The 21752-nt window shown below is 32.2% G+C and overlaps 3 protein-coding genes across 3 annotated transcripts; 1 reads left to right on the forward strand and 2 right to left on the reverse strand.

Moving 5' to 3' along the window:
• Nucleotides 1-532: 532 nt before the first annotated feature.
• LOC113510512 (peritrophin-1-like) lies at nucleotides 533-20723 on the reverse strand. The gene is made up of 6 exons (XM_026893967.3): nucleotides 20566-20723; nucleotides 3828-3943; nucleotides 2877-2990; nucleotides 2167-2287; nucleotides 1775-1892; nucleotides 533-1511 (listed from the first exon to the last, which is right to left on the reverse strand). Exons 1-6 carry the CDS (start codon nucleotides 20570-20572, stop codon nucleotides 1337-1339), a joined length of 651 nt encoding a protein of 216 aa, XP_026749768.1. The 5' UTR covers nucleotides 20573-20723; the 3' UTR covers nucleotides 533-1336.
• Nucleotides 13028-15676, reverse strand: LOC128202085 (uncharacterized). Its single transcript, XM_052901110.1, has one exon. The coding sequence runs from the start codon at nucleotides 15582-15584 to the stop codon at nucleotides 14547-14549; it is 1038 nt and encodes a 345-aa protein (XP_052757070.1). The 5' UTR covers nucleotides 15585-15676; the 3' UTR covers nucleotides 13028-14546.
• Nucleotides 17026-20092, forward strand: LOC113510511 (uncharacterized). Its single transcript, XM_026893966.3, has 2 exons — nucleotides 17026-18227; nucleotides 18921-20092. The coding sequence occupies exons 1-2, from the start codon at nucleotides 17141-17143 to the stop codon at nucleotides 18986-18988; spliced, it is 1155 nt and encodes a 384-aa protein (XP_026749767.1). The 5' UTR covers nucleotides 17026-17140; the 3' UTR covers nucleotides 18989-20092.
• Nucleotides 20724-21752: the final 1029 nt, after the last annotated feature.

The raw sequence follows: 21752 nt of genomic DNA on the forward strand, positions 1-21752 counted from the left end.
CTGTTACAGACAACTATATTTAAGCAAATCATTCTGTCTTTGCCTGTTTCATAGATATATTATCATTCCTCACTCACTTATTTATTTAAAATTCCTTTTCCTACATCCTTTTTATGCTAATTAGCTTATTCTGACCTTTAATGTATAATTCCTTAGCTTTCTTTATTCTTCATAATACTTACCGACTTTAAAAAGAAAGTTCTCAATTCGGTTCTTTTTTTTATGTTTGTTACCTCATAACTCGGTCAATTCTAAATCAATTTGGAAAATACTTTTTTTGAATTCAAATTTAAACCATCAGGTTTGTTTACAAACATTTTTAAATCGTCATTTTTTGTTTATGGCATAATGGGCAACATTAGCCCTTTGCTAAAAAAAATACTATCAATAAAGTACTTTTTAATTAAAATTTAAGCCTCCTGTACAAAACACTGGCAGCAATGGTCCTAAAAATGGCAACCGATTGCAATTGAGGAAAAGAAAAAAGCATATATAGGTAAGGTATCGTGAACATAATAATAAAACAAATAAATGAATATAACAAAGTCATTTTAATATTTTACAAACAATAATAAATTTTATCAACAACAAACATTGACTATAAAAATTTATTTTTGCAAATAATTTTATAATCGAGAATTTTAATATTCAACAGAAAAACACTCGACACAGCACGACTGATTTTAGAAGATATTTTTTGTGAATAATTTCTAATTCGATTATAGATTTATATTTTTTTTTTTATTAGAAATCCTTAAAAATGACAAGTAGACACATTAAAATTTTACAATAGATTGCTTTCACTCTATGGTAAAAAAAACAGCGTTAGGTTGTGAGCATAGATAATATATACCTACAATTTGATGTAGTGTCAAATCAAGATATGTCCCTAACAATATAGTATTCATAACATATGTAAAAAATCATATTTTGTGTGATAAAAGTTACCATATTTAATATAAGTACATTAAAAGTTTTATAACATTAATACAATTTTATGGCGCCCGAAAAGCGCGCCATTTTTAAAAATGTAATGAACATAATAATAGAGATGTACCTAGTTACACTTTTTGTACTTCTCTATCTAAAATATAACATTTTTATACTTTTTTTTTAATATATTTTTTCTGAGCGTTTTATATAAACATTTCTAGGTGATGCTCTATCTAAGTAAATATTCTTGATCGAAGACATTAAATGACTAGGTTGTATAACTGTCAAATCTATACATAAAAATGACTTTACATAATAATTATTGGCGGAATACATTTATTTATATTTTATAAAGCGTTAAGAGAGTTTCGTCAGAGAGTAGAATCGTCAGTAGATTATTTATTTATTTATTGTAAACGATAAATTCGCCTTTCAACTCGTCGTCTTGTTGTACCAAACATTTAGAGTTTGCTTCGAAATCGCACTGTTGGGTCGCGGCGTTGAAGAACAGGCCATCCGAGCAGAATCCCACCTGTGGGACTCCATTCAGACACCTCCAATACCGTTGGCAATCATTTCTGTGAACAACGTTGAGTTTGAATATGGAGTGAATGATAGAATGAATTAACAAAAAATTGAATGATATTTTATTAAATAATTAAATATAGATACGTCAAGATACATTATGCTCGTAAATATATAGAACACTGATAAAAAAACGAGCCAGCTAATTTGACAATTAGTTGACGAAAAGAAACGGTTGACCCGTTTCTAAGACTCGATGCTCTATCTAAGACTATGTATGTATTAGTAAGATTTAACTAGGACAAAAGAAACTTACTTGTAAGCGACCCTCGTGGAGGCTGTCTCCACTCGGTGACAATTCAATATGGAGTCATGAGCTGACTGGATATTCGTCTGCTCCACGTTGACCGGCCTGGCCACATTCGCTAGTTCGTCTGAAACATTATTTATATTATTGGCGTGTGGTTCCAGTATAGATTGAGCCACCCCTTTCCCGTGGACGTCGTAAAAAGCGACTAAGGGACCAGAAGTTCCACAACCCATATTAGTCCTTAATCTTTGATTGCCATTATCCCAAACGTTTTTGACAAGTGAAGATGCCTCATTTAGTGGTGATCAATCTTCGAATGTTGCCAGTCACACACATACTAATGGTAGTGGAATTAAACAAAATAATCCTAATTAAATAACCAAAAATAAAATGCTAACCTATGAGTGAACTCGCCAGATCCTCATGAAGGAACCCGGGCTCGTCACCTGAGCCTTCCACGTCGATCTCGTCCGGGGGCGTTCTTAACGTACAGTTGGCGCGCCATTCATAATCGCAACCCTGAAATTAATAATAATATAATAATCTTTATTTGCTTAAACATGGTAAATCAAAGATGTTACATTAGTCACGTTGCTAGCAAAGCACGAGTGTTCTACTCGTGCTTTGCTAGCAACGTGATAGCAAATTTATTTAATTAACATTTTGTTTTTTGTCAATTTATTTAATATTAAGACTGGCAACACTCAAGATAATATCCAAAAATATGGAGGGATTTAACGACGTTCTATAGCAATTTTTTTTATACCACGAAGGTGGAAAAATAGTAATTAAAGATTGTATCTCAAAAACAACCAATTTCAAATGTGACAAAACGCATGTGTTTGACTCTAAAAACTAAACCACTGAACCGATTTTAATAACATTTCTATGTGACCAATCTGTAAGTATAGTAATATCCTTTCAAATAAAAAAAGAATATTCCAACTCGGTTCATAATTGACGGAGTTATGAAGTAACAAACATAAAAATAATCTTTTTTGTAGTCGGTCAAAAGTGGTAGATGGTAAAGGCGCAAAAGCAATATTTGCCATTAGTGTTGCCAGCTTACCAGCAATTGTTATCGACAAATGCCTGTAACAGTACTCACCTGAAGTTCGAAGTCGAAGATTAGTCCATCTGGACAGACGAACGGCACTTCTTGACCGTTCGAGCAGGAATAGAACGCATTACAATCGGTATAACTGGGAAGAAGCAGGAAAATCTGTAAAGAACAATCCTATTTAAAAAAGTTGCAAGCGGGATAGAGGAATTATTAGTAATGGGGTCTAACTGACCCATTACTAGCAATATGCCCTATCAGGTCGACCCTGTCATCTCTCCTGTCATTCCTCACTGGTGCCCCGCCAGCGTATAACGATAGCGCGAGCAAGATTACCATTCCATTATCACCCTTTAAAAAAACGATTGCAGCAAAACAAAATTTGACAGTTGACACAAGATGGCGCTAAAATCAAGATCTATGGTCACAAATCAAGATGTGTGAAAATTTGTGATGGGAAATATTAATACCGTTCCAATATGGTTCTTTTGGACATTGATGACAGAAAAAAGGTCATTACCTATTCTGATATCGCTCGTACCGGTCGAATAATATAATATTGTATAACGGACATTTCACATATTCGTTATTAGGCTAGTATATAATATATTGTAACTAAAATAGATATTGATGTAATGCAATGTTCAGAGAAACCCAATATATAGATCCAATATCTATATATTGGGTTCCTCTGGAGATTGATGATGGTAAAAGGTCATAACCCATTGCGATATCACCCATATCGGTTGGATATGTATTTTAAAAGACTATTATCCAATATTATTTTTTGGATAACAGACTTTAAGCATATTCTACGTTGTATCAGTATATAGATTTTGTAACTAGAATATATAGATATTGCTGTACTAGATACTTGTTACCTACCCCCTAATCTAAAGTAATAATTACTTAATTGCCTAGTTTGTAATTAATTGGTAATCAGGATTTGATGATGGAGTCAAAAATGGTTTATTGAGGATTTTAAATTAATTACTCTACCTGTCCGTCTGGATCGCAGGACACTGTGTTCGGGTCCACGCCTCTCATGGGTCTGTATATTTCGATGGATGCAGCGCTCGCAGCCGCTGCCAGTATCAAAACGAAGCTCAGTTGGCCTGTAACAAGGCAATTAGTAATTAAATAACAGCCCTAACAAGATATGTATTTATTTATTTATATATTTATTTATACATTAACGCATTCATGTATATAACATAGAGTTGTTACAATGTTCTTATAAAGAATAAGTACATGAACCCTGTTTGAGTGTAGCAAAGTTTAATCCATAGATTGCTAATACACATGCATCGTGGTCCATGTGTCCTCGACATAGAATATGCCACCCCTTGCTTTCACGTAGGTGTCGTAAGCGGCGACTAAGGAAGTGCGAGGGAGGGGTAATAGCGTCCCTCTTAAGACATCGCTAAAGCCTAACTGTTCTTGCCGACCAGCTTGCCAAGTATGACAACTACTTACATACTTTCTACATAAACTGTGTCGAATATATAATCTAGTAATGTAAAATTTATTATTGACAAACAATTGACATATCAAATATTTTCTACACACTAGCCTGCTGTGAATTGAGAAAAATAGCTACTGATGGTGTGTCTTTTGTCCTTTTTTTACAAACTATATTTGCGTAAGAAGAATAGAGGCGACCGTATGATTTACAGTTTTTATTTTATCATGTAATTCCTTGTTCTTAGACTACTACCACGGCATTATGACGGTATTTTTTACATATAAAGAGACAAAGGGAAGAAAGACCATTGAACTCAAATAAAATTAGTAGTTTGAATATAAATTAATTTGAATTTGGCGCGCATTCGCAGTTAAATCGGATTTAAAAAATGGTATCTGTCATTTGAGCAAATTTCTAGCTTAGATTAAGAATGTAGTACGTTATACTAAGTCTATGGTTTCCTTATTAGAAAGACGGAAAAGATTTACTTGTAATTAATATAAATTGTCTAATTTTTTTTTTCAATTTATTAAATAATAGTATAAAATATTATGCCTCTTTTCAAACAAGTTTTCTAAAAATTTATATATACTAAGAGTAATAACTGTTTGTTATAAGTAATTGTGTTTAATAAACTTAATTGCTTTTAAAAACAACACAAGAAAGCTTTTTTTTTTTCACATGGAAAAGTATTTGTAAATTAAGTGCACATTGAATATTAAGTATATGAATATTAAAAATAACAATTACCGACTCAAATGAATTTATATCGAATCGTATGATAATTTTTTTAATTACCAAAGGTGGAGTCGTCAGTAGCGATCAAAGAATTTAATAATTACTTATTAGTAGTAGATAAATATCTACTAATTACAATAATTACCCACTTATACAGTAACAAAACAAAACAATCTGTATAATATAAATCAATACATTTTTGCATCGATAAAGAATATGGAAAATTTAACTACATTTGTAGAATAATCATGATAAAGTTTGATAATCTGTCACAACAATCACAACAATATGTGAGGGCATTGCACTTGTGACATTTGTTTTTTGTCTATACCTACTAAAGGCCTGAGAACAAGGAATTATATAGGAGTAATGAAATTGTAAATTCACAGCAGGCTAGTGTATAGAAAAACTTATACGGCCGTATAACCCTACCAAATTCAGATACAACCCGCTTGCATACTTTCTACATAAACTGTGTCGAATATATAATCTAATAATATAAAATTTGTTATTGTCAAATATTTGACGTATCAAACATTTTCTATACACTAGCCTGCTGTGAATTAAGAAAATAGCAACTGAGGGTGTATCTTTCGTCCTCTTTTTACTAATAATATTTGCATAAGAAGAAAAGAGGCAACCATATGATTTACAGTTTTTATTTTATCGTTCCTTCTATGTAATTCCTTGTTTTTAGCTAAGAGCGAAGTAGGCAAAGGCGAAACAGGAAAACTGCCATGTGGAATTGGTGATATAACCAGTATTTTTTTTATACAACTTACAATAACAAACAAGTTACGGCCCACCTGATAAAACCTATAGACAAACAGCTCCATGATCTTTACTATATATACTGCGATAATCATGATACCCTTTATACATTTTCTTAGAGCAATTTCACTACCATATTTCACCTTTCAAATCGCAATACAACCATGTAAGCACTTCACGGTAGAAACACGAGTGCGATAGAGATACTTTTGTACAAAATCTATTTTATCTTAGCAAAATATTTGAATGTGATGTAGACCCAAAAAACTAATAGGATGAGTCATAAATCACGATCCAAAAGTATTTTTATATTACTTTTTTTATTCTTAGGGAGGTAATCGAACAGACGGACCACCTGATGAAAAACAGCGATCGTTGCAGCGTTGTTGTTGTATATTTGCTATACTTGCAACACGAGAGAAGTGCCAGTATATTACTAGTCTTTTAAATATTCATAGGCACGTTTTAAAATGACGAATAATGTAATGGCCCACGTGTGAGAAGCGGTGACCTTAATCTATAGATATGGACAGCACCATTTCACGACAGTTACTATTTCGCGATTTCCGCGTGTACAGTTTTTAGTGGTAGATTTATATGCAAAGTATTCTATGATTAGAATTTAGTTTGTAGGCAGAACATTCTTTTTTTTAATATTAAAATTTCTTCCATTGTTTTCATAAATTGACAGATAATTACGATGTTGCCACACTACGGAAAACTAAAGTTACGAATACCTACTGTTAACATGTTATTCGTTAGATGTTTTGTTACATTTAAAATCATTGTTTTTATAGGATAAAATATTTATTTATTTAAAATTTAACTAATCAAATGTGGTACAAAAGGCGAACTTATTGCTATAGACATTCTCTATCAATTAACCTTTTGGATTTGCAGTAATACTCGATGGCGGTTTAAAAATAATGTATATTAAAATATACGTACTTACTGGGGGAAAGAGATTATTAGTAATAAATATCTAACAAACCCATTACAAAAAATATACCCTAACAGATCGACCGCCATTCGGTTTTCCTGGACACCATCGTAATTTAATTTTTGACGAATTCATCACGATGAGCCAACTGTCTTAATTCATTCTTACCTATTATTTCTCACTGGTACCTCGCCAGCATACACCGATAGCGCGGGCAGGGTTACCATTCCATTTTCATCCATTAAAATAAAAAAAAAAAAACCTATACCTATTTACTTTTATCTCAATATCTCTAACCACGTAGACAATAGATAGGTATCTATAGGTACATATCACCCAATCTCAAATCAGTAATCAGCTAATACACAAGCCTATAATAAATCGCGCGTAAAAATCAAGATGGAATCACTGATAATTACCTATCTTTTCCTAACTACAACGCGGTATTTCCAAATTAATTATCGTAGTAGATATTTATCAGCGACAATTGTGTAGTTTAAAACTATTTTTACGTCATTACAGGCTTAATTTACGAAGATTGATTGATATATAAATGATTAAAATCAATAATTAATTTTTTGCCTTAATTTTTACCCCCACACGATGTTTTTAATCATCGTGTGAAGGTAAAAAATTACGGCTAAAATGCAGAAATATTAGGTATAATTCAAAACAGAGGTTTTTTTTTTTTTATTAATATTAACATAATGTATTCTTTATTCTTTATTGTACACAAAAGGTTTTGAAATGTAAAAACAAACATAATAGTGCACAAGGGCGAGCTTATCTCCAATAGAGATTTCTTCCAATTATTCCAATAGAGATGTGTGTAGTAAGAATAATGAAATGGATATACTTAATAGCAGCAGCAGTTATATTTATAAGAAAAACTATCGCTAATTATTAATTCAGTGATTTTAACAATGTTTAACCTGTATTTGCACACTTTGCCTAAACTGTGACCAATTCAGTTTTCGTTAACTATATGTGGTAGCTTTTAATTAGCTTATTGTTATCATATATACATATTTAATTATTAAGTTATTATAGCTGTAAGCTACCCTCAAAAATAATAAATAAATAATATAATTGTAACTAGACGATGACTGTATATGGGAAATATTTATGAATAACTGATATGACGAGAGTAATAAAAATAATAATTTTCACAAACGCGGAACAAACATACAGACAGACAGTTCTGCTTCTCCTTATATTTGTTCTAAGTCTGTCTGCATCAAGCAAAAACTAACACCTACATACATACATAACTAGTATCTTATAACGCCATCTATTAGTAATTAACGTAAGTTAATTAACAGATAAAATAAAACAAATTATCTAAAGGAAAAGACTACATACTTATATACATAACTAATTAAATGATTAAAACAAATGAGGTATTAAGATATTACCATAAGACTGCCGATGTCCTACAGATACAGTAGTAGTAGTAGATACAAATCAAGAATTGATTAATTGAATTAATATTTTGATTTGTTACTATATACATTTTCCCTCATATTCATAGAAACGTCAAACTCTTCATTTTTTTTATACCACTGAGGTGGCAAACAAGTATACGGCCCACCTGATAGTAAGTGGTTACCGTAGCCTATGAACACCTGCAATACCAGAGGTATTACGCGTGCGTTGCCGACCCTAAAGAAATCTCTTTACCCCCTTTTGAAGAACCCCATGCTGTAGTCTCTTGGGAAAACCTCGACAGGGAGCTCATTCCACATCCTGAGTGTTCGTGGGAGGAAACATCTCTGAAACCGCGCAGTACGCGACCATTGAGGCTGTAGGACGTGAGGATGAACTCCCTGTCGATGGCGAGCCGTACGATGGTGAAAAGAAAGTGGCTGTGAGCATCATATTGAACAATTCCTCTGAGCACAATCCATTGTACAGGCGGTAGAACACGCAGAGTGAGGCAAAATCTCTCCTAAGACTTAAGGATTCGATACCGCTTGTGAGCCTGGGATCGTAGACCTACTTGAAACTATTAAACTGTTTTCTTTCTTTCTTTTTTACTATTTTTTTTTAAATTTGCAATTTAAAAGAAAGTGACAAAACAGTGTAATAGACAAAATAAGTTTATGGTTTTAGTTTTTATGACTATATTTTTTTTTAGATTATTATAAATTATCTGGCTGCATAATTATAATTAATTGCATTGCTGCAATACGCAACTGATTAAACGATAAAATAGAAGAGTTTAATTTAATTGCTTGTAAAATATTGTTTACTTGCGGGAACTTTGCTTTAGTCATAAAATAACACGCGTAGATAAATGCATGTGCATTATTTTTTTTTTTTAATACGACATATAATGATAAAATTTGATAAATTATACCTACTCCGTCTATCTTATTATGGCGTCGGAGATATAATAGATGTCTCACTACTTCACTGCGTGTAATTTGATTATCAATTAATTAATTTATTTAATCTTATGTGTAGTCGAGCTTTACAGGTTTTCAATAGGCTTACTTAGGAAAATATCAATCAGTACTGTTTTTTATACCACTGAAGTGGCAAACAAGCGTACGGCCCATCTGATGGTAAGCGGTTACCGTAGCCTATGAACACCTGCAATACCAGAGGTATTACGCGCGCATTGCCGACCCTGAAGAAACCTTTTTACCCCCCTTTTGAAGACTTAATATTACTTATAAGAATAAATACTGTAATAAAAATACCAACAATTTATTATTAGCTTTAAATTTGATAGTTTTTAATAATATTTATTATTATTGTTTCAGCCGTTTACTGTCATAAGCCTTCCCCATAAGGGGAGTTTTGTCAGTAGTTGCCACGTTTGGCAGGCGGGTTGGCAACCACAGTGTTTTTTAAATGGTAACCCCGCCTGCGCTATCGGTATACACTGACGCGGCACCAGTGAGGGGTAATAGGTGAGGATGAAAGCAGGTCCACTAGCCCATCGTGACTAATTCCACTACAATTTACCACGATAGTTTCCAAAAGGAACCGCGTGGAGGTCGACCTGATAAGGTGTATTGCTAGTAATGGGAAAATTAGACCCCATTACTAACAATCCCTTTCCCCCCGATAACCACAGTTAGGCTTTTAGAGATGTTTAAGGCGGGACGCTGATGCCCATCTCTCGCCCTCCCTTAGTCGCCTCTTACGACACCCACAGGAAAGGAAGGGGTGGCCCATTCTATGCCGACATACACACGGCGAAGAATAATATTTAATAATAGGCAATTTCAATAGAATTTAATAGAACAGTTAACGAGTTTTGTCGAAATTATTGCAAGAATACTGTCTAAATAAAATTAGTAACAAATCAAAACATATAACTGACTAATTGGTTTTTTTAACCAGTGATGAATGTAAGTTAGTTGGCTCATCGTGATTAATACACCGCGAAGATTCGCTTAATAAGTATTAGCAATATTAATGTAATGGCTGTTAGACACCATTTTTAACAATAACTTCCCTCCATAAATTCAATAAATACATTAAACAGTGACATAGCGCCCTCTAGTCCTAAAATAAGCAAAACTCGTACTTTATTCCGTGAAAAAATATGTGAAAAGACAAATTTAATGTGAGACTAACACGAGAATTAACGAAAGCAATTAGTGAGAAATAACAACCTTCTCGCAACATTTTTATTTTTTTTTATTTTACTCGTACTTAATGCTGTGGTAGTTATTTTATATTCAAACAATCCGTAACATCGTTTCCATTTCAAATTCCTTAATTAAAAATAAAATTAGAACTAATTCTTATGCCTACTTTTAAAAGCGGCAAATTCATGCTATATAAGGAATTTTTCCTGTTCCGGCTTCTGATCGTACCTACAATTCATATCAGTAAATACTATAATTATCATACGAATATTTATTTTTTTTTTTATTTTTTTTTTTTTTTTTTTTTTTTTTTTTTATTTTATTTTATAAAAAAATCCACAGCTCTTAAAAAATAACTTACATGCTAAGTCTCTTATGAATACAGCCAATAACGGATTTTACTTATACAAACAAAAATTATGATTCCATAGCGAGGTAGGCAAGTTAGAGTGGGTGTATGCAAGTAATATAAGCACATGTATGTAAGGAACCCATATATAATAGTGAGTGTCCATAAAGTTAAGTTAATTGATATATAAAATAATTAAATTCATGTTGTTAAAATTCAAATATTGACAGCAATGATTAAATAATACAAAATCATGGTCACCAATTGTAAAGAGGGTTAAATGTATGCGTGGGTGTATGTGTAGCGTGATATAAATAAATGTAAATATATGCAACATAGGTAATTATGATATTATTTCATCCATTATCACAGCCCTGAATTTATATCTACTGAGGTGGAATAAATCCACTGTTGAAAAAAGTTTGTTATATGAATTCATTAGACGACAAACTATTGAGTTCTGAGAGTAATTGGTATGGTTGGTTGGAACTGCAAAAAGAGGAGGATTTCTGGTACGGATTTTAGGAGTACGGAGACGCAACACGTTACACACAAGATCCGGGCAGTCTATACCATTATTACAAATATCTCTCAAGAACATCATATCAAGAAGAGAACGCCTATCTTCGAGAGAAATAAGATTGTACTTCTTACACATTTCATGATAATCAGTACTAGTGCTTCTTGTTTTATAATTTAGATGTTTTAAGAATTTTTTCTGAATGTTTTCTAACGTCTGCTTATAAATTATATAGTTTGGGTTCCATATTATGCTGCAATACTCTAAAACGCTTCTTACATAAGATAGATAAAGAGTTTTTATACAATCAATATCCGAAAATGGTCTGGACACGCGAAGAATGAAGCCTAAATTTTTGTATGCCTTATTAGAAATCGAATGAATATGTTCCGTAAAAGTAAGTTTTGAGTCGAGTAATACGCCCAGATCACAAACAATTGCAGATTTTTTTATTAGTATACCATTAATTGAGAATGAATATTTCACAGGTTTTGTTTTTCGTGTAAAACTAATATGCTGACATTTAGCTACGTTGAGATTGATTTTGTTTGTTCTGTAGTATAAGTTCAAGCGGTTAAGATCATCTTGTAGTAATTTACAATCATGACTATTATTAATTTTCATATAAACCTTCGTATCATCAGCATACATCAAAAACTTTGCGTTATATAAATGATCAGCTATGTCGTAGAGGTAGGCTAGGTACAATAAAGGGGCAAGAATTGAACCCTGAGGGACCCCAGATGGGACAGATATGTAATCTGAGCGATGACCTCCGATTGTAACGGCTTGTGATCTATTGCGCAAGTAAGATTTAACCCATCTCAACAAGCAACCATGTATTCCAAGCTCCTGGAGCTTACGTAGTAAAATTAGATGGTCCACCCGGTCAAAAGCTTTCTCAAAATCTGTATAAATTGCGTCGACTTGTCCCCCATTATCAATATCTCGCATGACGTCATATGTAAATACTCCTAAATTAGTATTTGTGGAACGTCCCTTCACAAAACCATGTTGTTGAGTTGGCACAGAGGAAGTTATTAAGGGGTACATGTGATGATGAACTGTTTTTTCCAAAGTTTTTCCTAAAACATTGAGCTTCGAGATTGGTCGATAGTTCTCTATAGCTGTTTTTAGACCCTTTTTATGAACTGGGACTATCAAAGCCATTTTCCAAATTTTAGGCATATAACCATCTTTAAGGCATTTATTAAAAATGTAAGTAATTGGAATAGCTAAGGACTTTGCACATTTAATAAAAAATATTGGAGGAATTCCATCGCTACCAGCACCCTTTGATTTGGATGATTCACATCCAATTTAGATAATAATTTTTCTACATAAAGAGGAGAGACCTCGATAGTATGAAGTACATTGGAGTCTCGAGATGTGCCTGGTAATTCGTTATTATTTCTATCAGGGTATTGAAAATTTTTGTCGAAAAAATCATTGAAAGCTGCACATATAACCTGTTCATCGTTCAGTTCAACATCACCATAGGTCATTATTTTAGGATAATTGCCTTTGTGGTCTTTTTTAGATTTCACGAATTTCCAAAAATTTTTGGTGTTTCTTTTAATGTTTATTTGAGAGTTTTCTATAAATTTCTTATAACAAATATCTACAAGAGTTTTTTGCCTAGCTCTTAGTTCAGAAAATGTAACATAATCAACAGGATTACCGTATTTTTTCCAGTTACGATGAGCTTTAGATTTTTCTTTAATCAGATTTATTAACGGTTTATTATACCAAATAGGATATTGGTATGACCCAGAACTGTATCCCTGAGGAACATAGATATTTATGGCGGTATTAAGAATGGTATAAAATTTCGCAGTAATATCCTCTATGTCAAAAGAATCATATAAACAAGTCCAATTCTGTGTAGAAAAATACTTGTTCAACGACTCAAAATCTGATTTAAAAAAACTGATACCTTTTCTGTTGACGAGGTTTGAAGTATGGTATCTTAATATTGCTCGCATTAATACTTAAGGCTGGGTGAAAAATATCCTCAGGCACCAATGGGTGGTAGGCTTTAACAACATCTATAGAAAAATTAGAGAATGCCAAATCGAGCGTGTTGTTGCATGAATTAGTTAGAGTATTATATTGCTTAAATCCTCGAAACATTAGATGCTGCATGAAATCAATCGCAGAGGTCTGCAAATCTACAGAGCCATTTTTAATAAAAGTGGGTCCGTGAACATCCCATCTAACACAAGGCAGATTAAAATCTCCCGCCAATAAAAATAGGTCATTAGGATTGTCGTCAATTACTCTATCGAGCATTGCTGACAATTGTCCTAGATGTGTCGGTATATTCTTATCGGGTGGTAGGTAAACAACTAAAATGTGTAGGTTACGAGCAATTTTGAGAGAATGAGAAGGTATCGTTGTCCAAATACATTCTATACCGGCAATCGCCCATTCAGGTCTTGCGCGTGCGTTTAAATGCGATGCACAGATGATCATTACACCACCACCGAGCGATCCACGGTCCCGACGAAAAATATCATATTTACTGTCACAAAGTTCGCTATTTAAGATCGCCTCACAAAGCCAGGTCTCTGTCACTAGTATAATAGCGTGATCTAAGCAAAAAGTATTTTTATAAAACGTATTTGTTTTGGTTCTGAGTCCCCTAACATTTTGGTACAACAACTGAAGCTTAATATTATGTTTTTGCGCCATTTTTAATAAAAAAAGAAATATTGCCATAATTACGGTATATCCTGTTAATCACTATATAAATTAATAACATACAATAGTAGTTTACTGTGTGAAGTACAATATACAAGGGTGCAATACACAGCGTTTTTATCCAAGATAGTAGTAATCTATATGAAGTTAAAATCAATGCTAGACATCCGGGGGTAGGGTTATGCGATATAAAATTCTGGCGTGTCATAATATGCATAAACGTTTCTACGGAACTTTTAATTATGTATATATGTGTGTTCAGATGGCGTTGTACATATAAAATAAGCCTACAATAACATAATTCAGCAGTAAATGTTCCGATATAATATTTAGTTATGTATATATGCATATTCAGACCAGTTCTCGGTATATTAATCATGTTTATTAGTTTAATAAGTTGAGTGTGAATAATGTTAGAACAGTATATGTAATATATAAAAATAATTGAGTTTTGAAATCCCTGCACAATATGAACATATGTATAATTTGTCAGAATATAATAACAAAAAGACCACTCAAATCGGTTGCGAGACTCGACAATTATACGAAAAGTTATATAGAACATAGAAAAAATGAAATATTTCGTTGTAAAACAGATCTCGAATAATTGTTTGTACAGAACTATAATTAAGTTATTTTTATTAAATCCGCTTGTATAGTGATAGGTATAGGTGGGGAGCTCTCGTTTTTTCTGATGTAGATTCTGCAGTTTTTTGTCCAAACGAATTTGTAATTCATCTCCCTTGATTTCTGCTTACACTCCCGTAATAGTGCTTTGTTTGTTCTAGTCAGATGTTCGTTTACATATATCTTATCATTTATACTTCCAATGCCGATGGCCTCTGCTGTAATGTAACGAATCTTTCGGGCTGCGGCTATCACTGCGTCTTTAGTGGAACGCTGTTTAAATCGTGCAACTATGGCGCGAGAATGTTGTGCAGAACCTGTGCGATATGGCTGAATACGATGTGCAAACTCAACATCAGCAGCCTTAACTGGTGCTCCGATTCGTTCCGCTACCTTCATCACAACTTCCAGATCGGTAGTGGTTTTGCATTCTGGAACACCAGTGATTTCGATATTGTTGAGACGTGACCATTGTTGCTGGCGCATATTCTCTGTTTCTAGCTGTTTAATACGCGATGCACATGTTTTAAGGTCTTCCCGGAGGCTTTTATTCTCCTCCGATAAACATTTCAATTCATTTTTATTCGCCATAAGTAGTTTGGTCATTTCATCGTATTGACTGCTTATGAAAGTCAAAGATGTATCCAAATCGGTAAGTTTTTCCTTCAACGGTTGCAATTCGGCTGAAAGAATTTGTTTTAGTTCTTCCTTCAAGATCAGGCGGAGCTCAGAACGTAACGAGTCTTGGTTGTTAAAAACGAGTGGGTGATTATTTGAAGATTTGCCTGGCTTCCTCTTGGTAACATTTTCGAAGTCACTATCTGTTGGTGTCTCCGAGTCGTCCACTCGCCTTAATGGGGTATTTGAATTGTCACCTTGACGCGGCTCTTTACAACACGTCCAGGATTTATGGCTTCTCAATTTGTCAGGTGTTATATTCACGCATAGAAGGTGATATTGTTTTACGCAACTTTTACGCGTACATGTTATTCCCTCTGACGATTTAATCAACTTCATACAAGCAGAACAATTCATCATTTTGCACAAATTGATAAAATAGGAAAGTATAAATAAACAATTTTATTGAATTCAATGACGGTACATCGACAATACAAAAAACCGCAATGGCAGTTAATGTGAGTTCAGCTATTTTGGCTATTATTAGATACCGGCCAACAAACAATGTTACACTATTGTTGTTTCAACTTATAACTTGATATGTAGTTGTAAAGTAGGTACGTACAAATGCAACAAAGCTACAAATCACTAAATAGACACGTTAATATTTATTTAGAATTACAAACACAACCACTCTCCAATACTACCCAACGACAACTTGAAATATAAGATATAAGATATTATCGTTTTTCGGTGCATTAGTAGGTAAACAATATGCAATATACCTAACACTGTACACAAATACGGAGTCTATAAAACGCTAAACAAACTGGCCACGATAAAACTTATATCTGTCTACTGAATCTAAGAAAGCATAAACATGTTTATACTTTTTCTGAGCCTACTTAATATTAATACAATATTATAAAAACAATGGTGTCTCAGCCAAATTGAAATTTAGAATATTATTTTTTATAATGTTTTATACCATAAAATTCATTATTTTAATTGCCTTGCTATCAGTGATATTTCATAATATATGTACATCTACCTTCATTCCATTTATTTTGATTTTTCTGAACAAAACCTATATAAATGTATATATATATATTTTAAATTTACTTCTCTGTTTAACCTGCTAATTACAGCCAACTGTTATTACATTTATACTCGCCGTCGTGAAGAAAAGTTATTAATAATTTATTAAAAACTACTAAAACTACCACAAAAATTAGTATACCATATTTATATGTAGTCTATAGTTACGCAATAATTTATTTTTTCTGTGGTCATGTCATAGCGAAGAAAGGAAATGTTACAGTTCCAGGATTGCCAAATTAATTTATAAATTCCACCTTTTAATGTAAATTATTTTAAGATTAGTTGCAGAAAAAATATTTAATAATAAGTTTGAGTAAAATAAAAGTAATAAGGAAGCCAGCCAGTAAAAGTTACAACAGATAGTGAATTGGTTTATTTTTACATAAATTATGTTTTCTTAATATAAATTAAACTGCCAATAACAACTTCATTATTTTCGAATCCTACATATTCACTTAAATCAGAAAATATCACTATAAAAAATCACCTTCACAATTATGTTTTATAATAAGTCTTTTTATAACTTATTAAGATAACAAAAGATCATAAATATGTTTATCACATATTTTATTACATAGTCACGACGATTTCCTCAATAAAATAAAAAATACTATTATTAAACTCTATAAAAATAATAATTTAAATTTGCCATGTTATTTTTAAATTATCTAATCTTTTTTTAATACATACTAATTTTTATTTATTTATTTTTATAAAATTAGAACTGGGGAAATAGTTTTACATATTGGCTACACTACGGGTATATTTTCTATAATTGCTCAGACGCGACGGACGCCGCTTATTGAATTTCTTTCACCTTTCCTTAACTTTTTTATCGGTTTTATGAAAACAAAAAGTGTAATTAATTACAAAATATGTCGTCCGATTCCGAGGACGATTGTTATGGAAACATCGCACAGAGACTGCAAACTTTAAAAAACAAATACAGAGACGATAAAATTGAATGTTCAAATCTTTTAAACGACTCTACAAAATCAACAAACGAATTGGATGAAATTGTGAATAAAGCTGCTATTCCTGCTGTATGTGAGATCAAAGATAGTCCAGAAGTGGTTCAGACTGTCGAAATTACCGATGATAAGGAAACCGAAGATTTCATTGATAATTTGTTAGCCACTACATCTACTAGAGTAACGCGGGCTGGCGCGAAAAAAAGAAATTTAAATATTAGTGTTCCAGATTTAAATTCAAATCATTCAAGGAAAAAGAAACGCGGGAGTAACGCGGTACAATCGAACATAGATGAAACACGATCTTCTAATACAGAGAATGTTATAATACAGACAAATAGAAGCAGAGGAAGGAGCCGCGGTCAGAGTGGATCGAGGACTAGTAGAGGTAGAAGAGGCAAGCGTCAGACAGATTGGTCATCTCAAGCAATTCCTACGTATAGTGTTGGTAATACTGATGAATACCCAGATCAAAGCAACGAGCAACAATTATTTAGTAATGTCAAAAGCAATGATGTAGTTATTATTGAAGAGGAAGACCCATTAGACGACAACGAGGAATTGTCCGTTAAAGTCTATTGGCAGAATTCGGAGTTTTTCAAATTCCCAATACGTAAATATCAAAAATTGACACAAATATTCAATTACTTCTCCAAAAAAGAGAATATTAGTCATGATAAACTGTTACTTACTTATAATGATCATGTTCTAAAGCCCACTGATACGCCCGACTCTATAAAATATAACATTGTTAAATTCATTGATGGTGGTATCGTTAATCAGAGTGTTTCGAAATTGACAACGAAAGAAAAGGAAAAAATCACAGAAAACGGAGTCAAAATTAAATTCCAATGTCAGAATGTTAAACAGCCATATGTGACAACGATACAATGGGAAGACAAGTTATCGTTGGCTATGACAAAGTGCTCAGAACACTTTGAATTACCATTAGACAAGTTACGTTTCGAATTTGATGGTGATACCATATCAGGTAAAAACTATTGTTTAATTTTATATAATTTGTAAATGTTTTTAGTAATAAAATTTATGATATTGATTAAAAAGAATTTATCAAAATAAAAAAAATGGTAAACAATTGACAAAGATGTCATGTAAGTTACATAAAAAAATACAATTATATTTCTTTATACAATTTTTAATTTGAAGACCCATAGACTTCACACTATACACTAATATCTATGGTATCTTTATATCTCCAATATATCCCAGATCGACCTCCATGCATGTCTCCATGCATGCATCCATGCATGCCTGGGTTGCCTATGCAACTTAGAATGGCAAACAAGCTGATTGTCCCACCTGATGGAAAGTGGTAACCGTCGTCTACAGACATGAGCAGGACCATAGACTAGTACTAGCTATACTATATTCCTCTATACCCTGTAAATTTGCTGCCATATCCCACCCTTCAAACCAAAACACAGCCATGCAAACATAACTGCTTCACATTAGAAATATGAATGATCACAATTCTTCTTCTGTCCTGCTTCATTCTCACCTATCATCCCCTGCTGGTGCCCTGTCAGTGTATACAAATAGCGTATGTGGGGTTACTATGTTCCTCACATTGATTTAATAAATTATTTAAAAGGACATTTCCTACGAACCTGGTATAGATAGTTACCAAGTATGCCTTAACACTTTGCCTTAAATTTTTTTTTAGGTAAATCCACACCCAAGGAACTGGAGTTTGAAGGTGGTGAATGCATTGATGTAAAGGTGATGAGCTGATAGTTGATAGGATAATTATCGAAATGTGTTCAAAACTTTTTTAGGAAAATACCTATAAAGGTAATATACCTACAAAAATGGGTTCATATATTTTGGGTGAACATATACCCCAAAATTAGAGGTAATGTACAAATTGAAGAATTATACAAATCTATTATTTTTCCAAATATAAATAACTTTTACCCCATTGGGGTACATCAGTGGAAATTTTAGTTAATGCAGTAAATATAAGATTTTGAGCCAAATTGTTACTGTCCCTAATGTGATAAAACAATCATCCAGTGGCTACACTATATTGTTTTATTTTTAATGTTTATAAAAATGTATCCATTTTTTAGTACCTGGGACACATGTTACTATACGACAGGCCGTATGCTTATTTCTCACTGTTGTAATATAAACAGTAAGTTTTTTATTTTTCTTTTACTTTTACTTATTATGGTATAAGTATTTAGAAAAAAAAATACAAAACACTTAAATGGCTTTAGTGTACCCCATTTCATCATTTCATTATGGTATTTCATTACCGTGCTTTCGGTTTAAATTATTTTGTGAGATATAATTGTGCTAGCCCTAGAGGTACCACCATACCCACCTAAACTTACTGCCATAGAGTTAGTCTATAATAAAGTCGAATAACTCAGAGTAGATACAAATTTTGTGATGAATCAGAAAAATTGTATATAAATATGTAAAAAAGCAACATTTCATTTGTTATAATAATTTGAAATTATCCCATCTTTATTTAGGATGACTACTATCAATTAAATCTTTAATTTTAAAAAACTATAATTTGCAATCGAATTATATCTAATATTGAAAGGGGGCGTACCCCCAATTGGTATTCGGTGACCCCACTTTTAAAAGGGGTAATTAAATGCCAGACCTATAATTTTAATTGTAAATACCATTTTTATCTATTGAATCGTAAAATAATTGTACATTGTATTAATTTTAATTAAATGTAGCAGTATGTAAAACTATTAAGTGATTAATTAAAATGTATATGAGATACGTTTTCGAGAGCAATATGTACCTAAATAGATAATATTGTTTCAAATGTAAATGTTTTTGTTTTTTTTTTTTTATTAATAAAAATATTTGATACAAACAGTTTTTTATCATTTATATCAATTTTTATCTATTGTTCACGAAACATTTTTTTTTTAAATATGAATGTAAATAATTAGTCACATTGAGATTGCTGAATTTTTGTGGGGAAATTTTTTTTTATCGTAATAGTTGGTTTTAATGTAATAATAGGTGTTTTAAAATCACAATAATTGCTTGGTCTTCAAGCTAGGATATGAAGAAATGAAAAAAGAAGGCTAGAAATGTTTGTTTGAAAAAAATCTTGAGAGTACGAGTACAACCCTGATGATTCCACGAATACAAGTTTTTAAAGGAATATTAAACTTAGCCTCTTATGTATATATATACATTTACGGAAAAGAAAGGGGGGGGGGGGCTACTCTATGCCAAGACCACATGAAAAATATTAAATTTGTATTATTACAGTGCGATTGAAAAAAAAAATCTACTTAATTTAAATCAAAATTAACATAATATATGCTTACCAATCATATTTATTTCCAATAAAAATATAACACAAAATAAACAATAATCACAATGCACAATTACTATTTGCTAATGGTTTAAGACAGGAGAGCAGTCCAGCTGTATCACTGTCTGGCTGAATATTAATCTATGGTAGATTTTATAGACCCTGTTTTTTATATTACAAATATAATCTTTCATTTAGATAACACACGCTAATTCCAATAAAGCGCTCTATATCGTCGAAATACAATAAATATCACGATTAATATCAGCAATAAAAACTTTGTAAAGATAACACTAGGAAGAGATGTTAATTTATCTATGATTAATTAACGTCGTCCGATTAGAATTTGATAAATCGATACGTACAAGTTTAAGGTCTTAGAAAATTTGTACTACTTAATAGAAAGTTTGCCCATAATATGTAATAATGTTCAGAACGATCGCGTATACACTGATAAAAGAGTGAAGGGAAAATCTATCAAAGGACATGCATAAACATCTGTAAATTGAATTGAAAATGTATGCAATAAAATTTTAAAAAAATGCTATTTATAAATAGTAAAACGTATGTTAATTCATAATACATTTTTTTTTATTTTGCAATTATATAATTTGAATGGTCGCGTACACCACGGTTTCAGAGATGTTTTCTCCCACGAACACTCAGGTTATGGAATGAACTCCCTGCAGAGGTTTTCCCAAGGGACTACAGCATGGAGTTCTTCAAAAGGGGGGTGAAAATATTTCTCCAGCGTCGCAACGCGCGCGTAACACCTGTGGTATTGCAGACGTTCATAGGCTATGGTAACCGCTTACCATCAAGTGGACTGTATGCTTGTTTGCCACCTTAGTGGTATAAAAAAACTAATATCAATTGTTTACCGATATTATTTTACCTCTTTCTTGTATATCATTGTTTTGGCATAATACGCATATTTATAACAAATTATTATTGTCAACCGTATACCGTGTTTTTGAACAAGTAAAAAACATGATTAAAAGCTTCCAGAACAGATATTAAATTTTCCATTACTGCTTCAGGCAAACATACTCAGTAAAAAAAAGTCTATAAGTTGTATAGTCATCAACCGCCCCCAATCTTAATTTTCTAAGGATTCCGGATGATCTTGTAACTAGTCGAGATTTCTCGACTAAAATGCACGTTAATTAATCCGGTTGTTATTACATTAAAATATAATGT

The sequence above is a fragment of the Galleria mellonella genome, unplaced genomic scaffold (genome assembly GCF_026898425.1).
Source record: "Galleria mellonella isolate WM207_F2 unplaced genomic scaffold, CSIRO_AGI_GalMel_v1 utg746, whole genome shotgun sequence".
NCBI lineage: Eukaryota > Metazoa > Arthropoda > Insecta > Lepidoptera > Pyralidae > Galleria > Galleria mellonella.

Coding starts and splice junctions, on each gene's coding strand:
- LOC128202085 (XM_052901110.1), bottom strand. CDS start 15,584: ATGATGAATTGTTCTGCTTGTATGAAGTTGATTAAATCGTCAGAGGGA.
- LOC113510511 (XM_026893966.3), top strand. CDS start 17,141: ATGTCGTCCGATTCCGAGGACGATTGTTATGGAAACATCGCACAGAGA. Junction 18,228..18,920: donor TGATGGTGATACCATATCAG/GTAAAAACTATT, acceptor ATTTTTTTTTAG/GTAAATCCACACCCAAGGAA.
- LOC113510512 (XM_026893967.3), bottom strand. Junction 1,893..2,166: donor TCTGGCGAGTTCACTCATAG/GTTAGCATTTTA, acceptor ATAATGTTTCAG/ACGAACTAGCGAATGTGGCC. Junction 1,512..1,774: donor TCCACGAGGGTCGCTTACAA/GTAAGTTTCTTT, acceptor CGTTGTTCACAG/AAATGATTGCCAACGGTATT.